Raw genomic sequence first — 5558 nt, forward strand, 5'->3', positions numbered from 1 at the left:
CACATTATTGGAAGATATCAGCGTTGACAGTGTTTTTCAAGTTCAACATAGAAATGTTTATGAAAATGAAAACCTAAGTGATATAACAGATTGTAATAAAGGTAACTTATCTACTACGGTTTATGATATTATAATGTGTATAGTGTATGTAAAAATATCATACATGTTTTTGTTGTTATTTTTTTTTGACAATGATGTACTGCAAGTTGTATAATAATAATATTTAATATTCCTATACAATACCTAATTATTGTATCATAAAGATGTGAACTTCTCAATTTCTCTTTTTTAAAAAAATATTCAATTGTTTTTTTGTTTTTTATTTTTTTTTAGAAGCGAGTAAAGACCAAATAAATTCTAAAAATTTTCTAAATTTTAATGAAAAATATCCAACAGATCGAGGTTTATTTGAAAAAAATATTAATGACATCTTAAAAAGAAGTATACTGAATTTTGGACCTTGTAAGCCAACAACAAATTTTCCATCAAATATTCACGGAAGACAGTTTTCTACACAATATTATCAAGTTACTATGAAATCTGGGTTAAAAATTCCTAGACGTTGGTTGTGTTACTCAATTGTTCTTGATAAAGCTTATTGTGAAATATGCTGGCTCTTCGCTAATAGGACTTATGGAAATTTCAAATCTGAATGGATTAATGGCATTAATGACTGGCAGCACTTGTCTCAATGTATACAAAGACACGAAACTAGTATTCAACATTTTGATGCACTTAAAGTTCATAATTTGTGGGTCAAAAATCAAACAGTAGATGCAAATTTAGAAAGACAGTATTCAGAAGAAGCTACCAAGTGGAGAAATGTTCTTAAACGTTTAATACAAATTATTCTTACAATAACTTCAGGAAATACTGCTTTAAGGGGAAATGAGGGAAGTTTAAAAATTCAAAATCCAACTGAAGGGAATTTTTTGAGGATTGTAAAATTACTTGCTCAATTTGATCCTATTTTAAACAATTTATTAAGTAATGAAGAACAGAAGATAAAGTATTTAAGTTGGGCTATACAAAATTAATTGATTGACATTTTAGCGACAGATTTGAGGCGTACAATTTGCAATGATATTAAATCAAGTTGTTTTTTTTCAGTTATATTAGATTCCACCCAGGATATAACAAAAAAAGATCAAGTGAGTCTCGTTATTCGGTACACTAAGGTAGATTTTGAACAAAAGATTGTGGAAGTAAAAGAATCCTTTTTGGGATTTTTTGTGTTAAAAAAACATGGTGCAGCTGATTACTCCAATCTTTTATTAGAATTATTATCCAAATATGAATTAAACATATCCAAATGCCGTGGTCAAGGATATGACGGTGCCGCAGTAATGAGTGGTTCATTTAGTGGACTCCAAAAGAGAATTTGTGAAATAGTCCCCAATGCAACTTTTATGCACTGCTGTTCTCATAATATTAACTTAATAATACGAGTATGTGATGCCGCTAAGAGTTCCAGGAAAGTTCAATCATTTTTTAAAATTGTACAAGATATTTTCAATTTTTTTAGTTCAAGTGGTCCCCGGTGGACCGATTTAGCTTTCGGCGAAGAAGAAGGAACTGTTATTAGAAAAGTTGTATTAAAAAAACTATGCGCAACTCGGTGGGAAGCCCGTCATAATGCATTATATTCTTTGAGAATGCGGTTTGTAGATATTTTAAAAGCTCTCACAAAATTACAGTTGACAAGTACAAAAAAAATGAAAGAGATATGGCCTTAGCTCTTAAGAAAAAGTTAGAATCACCAGAATTTATTTTGATATTGTGTGTTTGGGAAAATATTTTAAAGTCTATGCAATTTGTACCTATCCAAAAAACTGCAGTCTGTTGACTTGCATTTGCAACAGGCCTTGGATCAATTAAATACGGCCATCTCAGATATCAAATTGATGCGTGAAAACTATGATACAATTGTTGACAAAGCAAAAAAAATGTGTGATTCATGGAGTATACCATTTACATTCCATCAAAGCCGTGAACGGTATAGTAAATTATTTCCCGGTGAAATTGATGGTGATAGACGACTACCAATTACCCAGGATAATTTTAAAGTAACTGTTTTTTATCCTGTTATTGATACTATATTATCACAGCTAAAATTTAGATTTACTGGATTGAACACTGTATGTGATTATTTCAGATTTTTAATACCGTTTAGTATGATTTCAATGACAAAAGAACTTTAAATTAAGTCAACTTATGATTTTATTGAAAAGTACCGTGACGATATTAGTAGTGACTTCACGCGTCAAATAGTCAGTCTTCAAGATTTTTTTCTTTCAAAGGATAATACCACTAATACCAGTGACATTAAAAAGATGACAATAAAAGATCTATCATTATTTATATTAAAAGAAAATCTATCAACTATTTTTCCTGATGTATTTACGGCTACAATGATATTCATAACCAGGGGTGGATAGGTAGTATTTTTGTTACAGGGAAATATTTTAAGGGCCCCCAAACTAAAAAAAAAATTTGCTCGCTTCGCTCGCATTACCTACATATCTTATACAACTTTACTTGCGATATACATATTATTATATAATGTTACAAAAACTATTCAAATCATTTAAAACAACTTTAGTTAATCATTTACAATTTTATTATAATATTTTTATTTTTTAATACATGAATAATTTTGTTAACGACTTGCTTTTAGAAGCCACTTTGTCAATAATTTGATCGGAGTCAATTTTGACCAACAATTCTTTTTCTATAGACATGAGCATAAAACTTTCTAAAAGGTCTTGTGACAAGGTGCTTCTTAAATATGTTTTTATATATTTTAATTTTGAAAAACCTCGTTCACAGCTAACTTGAGTTACTGATAGAGTGAGTATTAATTTGTAGAAGTTGTAGAGACCAGGATAAGCGTTGGTGTATAAATTATACTTCACTAAGAAATTAAAAATACAAACCACACAGTACTTGTCACCAGTTGTAGTATGGGGACATTTGTCTTCATCATCTCCATCATATTCACTATCAGAGTTATATTCAGTGTAGTCATAATGTTCACAAAAAATAGTCTTTTTGAATTCACTCCACTTAGACATAAAGTCTGTATATTCATCTCTTAAAGTTTCATAAGAGATTTCTGGGATAAAATTAACTATTTTATTATACAAGCTTGACAAAGCTGTTGAAGGTAGATGCATGTTAACTTTAAAATTGTTTGGGTCAAGACATGAAAAGTCTGCAAAAAGTTGACCGTGCAATGAAAATCTAGATGATATACTCTGAATTATTTTATCAAAAATTAAATTATAAACATTGACTTCAGATGCATGCAGTGGGTCATGTAGTGGATCATAAGTTGATTCATAGGAAAATTGCCGTGTTTTTTTTTTTTTCTAGTTTCTGGAAAACTATGACCAACTTCTACTTCACTATCTTCAACTTCTAATTTATTATTTGCCCAAGTAACAAAATTGTCTGCTGCTTCCTTGACACTTGAGAAGTCACGTGCATCAAGTTTAAGCTCTTCAAGTGTTGACTGAACCATTTGAAAAGATGTCATCATATTTACTCCATGACCTTGTAAATACTTAGAAAGTGGAGTAGTTTTTTGAAAAATCCGCAAATAAATTTGAGCTGTTAAAATAGTTTCATACTTGCATAATCCTTCTATCAAACCTATCGCTTTATACCGAGCATCAGCTGTAATAGAAATGTTATTTTTAATTTCAATTAATGTAGTTATAAGTTCCACAAATAAACCAGGTTCTGGATGCTTGAAATGACCAAACACTTTAGATAATGCACTATGTTTAGACCACCATCTAGTCTCTCCTATAGAACATATTCGTTTATTCTTTTCTTTATTAGTCCACACATCCATACCCTTATGAGATTCTTTAATAAAAACAGCACATCCATTGAGTATTCCAAACAAATTAATAGACTGAAGAATTTTATTGGTTACATCACCAATAACGAGGTTTAAAACATGGGCATAACACCATATATGTATTTGATTATTTGCCACATTACTCAGCTGAGCAGAAAATCCACGGTACTCCCCCTGCATATTTGCTGCTCCGTCAGTAGCATTACCAACACATTTTTTGGAATCCAAGTTCAAGCTATTGAAAACCTTCAAAATTAATTCAAGCATATCAATTCCTTTACTAGAAGTACATTTGACAATACCAACTAATCTTTCATGAATAGTAGTACCACTGACATAGCGAATAATAACAGAACATTGGTCAACTACAGAAATATCTTGAGTTGTATCTAGTTGAACAGTATACATTCCGGCCTTTAAAATTTCTTCAGACATTACAAATTTGATTTTTTGACAGATAGCTTCAACAATATAATTAATGGTGGTCTTTGACAATAGTGTGATAATCCCGCCTCCTTGAGAAGAACCTGCATTGTGACTCTTAGTACTTTTTTTTATAACTTTATCCAAGTGACATTTTATAACTTCATCATATTTACTTAGCAGAAGAATAATTTCCAAAAAATTACCATGGTCCAGGGAAGACGGCCGTGAAGTTGGCACCCCGACTTTATCGTATCGTCCCCAAACTAATACCATATTTTTGCAAATAATTTGCAACAATTTGCAACACCAGAAAAAAATTTGCAACATAGTTTTACACCCTCACAATGAAACATGTTTCGGGGTGCCAAGTTCACGTTGGCACCCCGACTTTATCCTATCGCAACCAAACCAATATCATATTTTTGCAAATAATTTGCAACATTTTGCAACACCAGAAAAAAAATTTGCAACATAGTTTTACAACCCTCACAATGAAACATGTTTCGGGGTGCCAAATTCACGTTGCACCCCGACTTTATCCTATCGCAACCAAACCGATATCATATTTTTGCAAATTATTTGCAACAATTTGCAACACAGAAAAAAAAATTTGCAACAATTTTTTTACGCCAGGAAAAATAAAATTCGTTCGGGGTGCCAAATTCACGTTGCACCCCGACTTTATCCTATCGTACCCAAACCGATATCATATTTTTGCAAATTATTTGCAACAATTTGCAACACAGAAAAAAAAATTTGCAACAATTTTTTTACGCCAGGAAAAATAAAATCCGTTCGGGGTGCCAAATTCACGTTGCACCCCGACTTTATCCTATCGTACCCAAACCGATATCATATTTTTGCAAATTTAGTTTTTTCATGGGTACTTAAGATGAAAACTTAACACAATACTTTGAATGATTCTTATCGAAATTTAATTATATACAATATGTTGAGAATCTATTGTACTAAATTTATATAGTATAAAATAATTTTGTTTAAAAGTTTATTCTGTTTAAAATATTAAAAATAATAAATGCCAATTATTGACAATTAAAATATGACAACACTTAAAATTTTACAAAAAGTTACTTTAATATTTATCTTTTTTTATGTAAATCAGCATATGTGGTTTAACAAACTTGTTTTTGGCCTCGGTGAATTTATTGATTTTCCTTTGAAGATCATTATGATTTTCCCAAGTTTCTCCTCTTTTTATGTAAGACACATAGTGATCATTACTATATGCTATAACGCCATATAA

General features: G+C 30.7%; 3 protein-coding genes across 3 annotated transcripts; 1 reads left to right on the forward strand and 2 right to left on the reverse strand.

Annotated features, from left to right (window-relative positions):
- On the forward strand, positions 1-1042 carry LOC115034302. Its single transcript, XM_029490765.1, has 2 exons — positions 1-101; positions 334-1042. The coding sequence occupies exon 2, from the start codon at positions 534-536 to the stop codon at positions 1035-1037; it is 504 nt and encodes a 167-aa protein (XP_029346625.1). The 5' UTR covers positions 1-101; positions 334-533; the 3' UTR covers positions 1038-1042.
- Positions 1043-2639: 1597 nt separating this feature from the next.
- Positions 2640-3176, reverse strand: LOC103308164. Its single transcript, XM_008181111.1, has one exon. The coding sequence runs from the start codon at positions 3174-3176 to the stop codon at positions 2640-2642; it is 537 nt and encodes a 178-aa protein (XP_008179333.1).
- Positions 3177-3277: 101 nt separating this feature from the next.
- Positions 3278-4567, reverse strand: LOC103308163. The gene has a single exon (XM_008181110.1). The coding sequence runs from the start codon at positions 4565-4567 to the stop codon at positions 3278-3280; it is 1290 nt and encodes a 429-aa protein (XP_008179332.1).
- Between the last annotated feature and the right edge of the window lie 991 nt (positions 4568-5558).

This window comes from Acyrthosiphon pisum, chromosome A2, assembly GCF_005508785.2.
Source record: "Acyrthosiphon pisum isolate AL4f chromosome A2, pea_aphid_22Mar2018_4r6ur, whole genome shotgun sequence".
NCBI classification, from domain to species: Eukaryota; Metazoa; Arthropoda; class Insecta; order Hemiptera; family Aphididae; genus Acyrthosiphon; species Acyrthosiphon pisum.

Excerpts from the sequence above, each read along its gene's own strand:
- LOC103308164 (XM_008181111.1), bottom strand. The coding sequence starts at position 3,176 with ATGCATCTACCTTCAACAGCTTTGTCAAGCTTGTATAATAAAATAGTT.
- LOC115034302 (XM_029490765.1), top strand. The coding sequence starts at position 534 with ATGAAATCTGGGTTAAAAATTCCTAGACGTTGGTTGTGTTACTCAATT.
- LOC103308163 (XM_008181110.1), bottom strand. The coding sequence starts at position 4,567 with ATGGTATTAGTTTGGGGACGATACGATAAAGTCGGGGTGCCAACTTCA.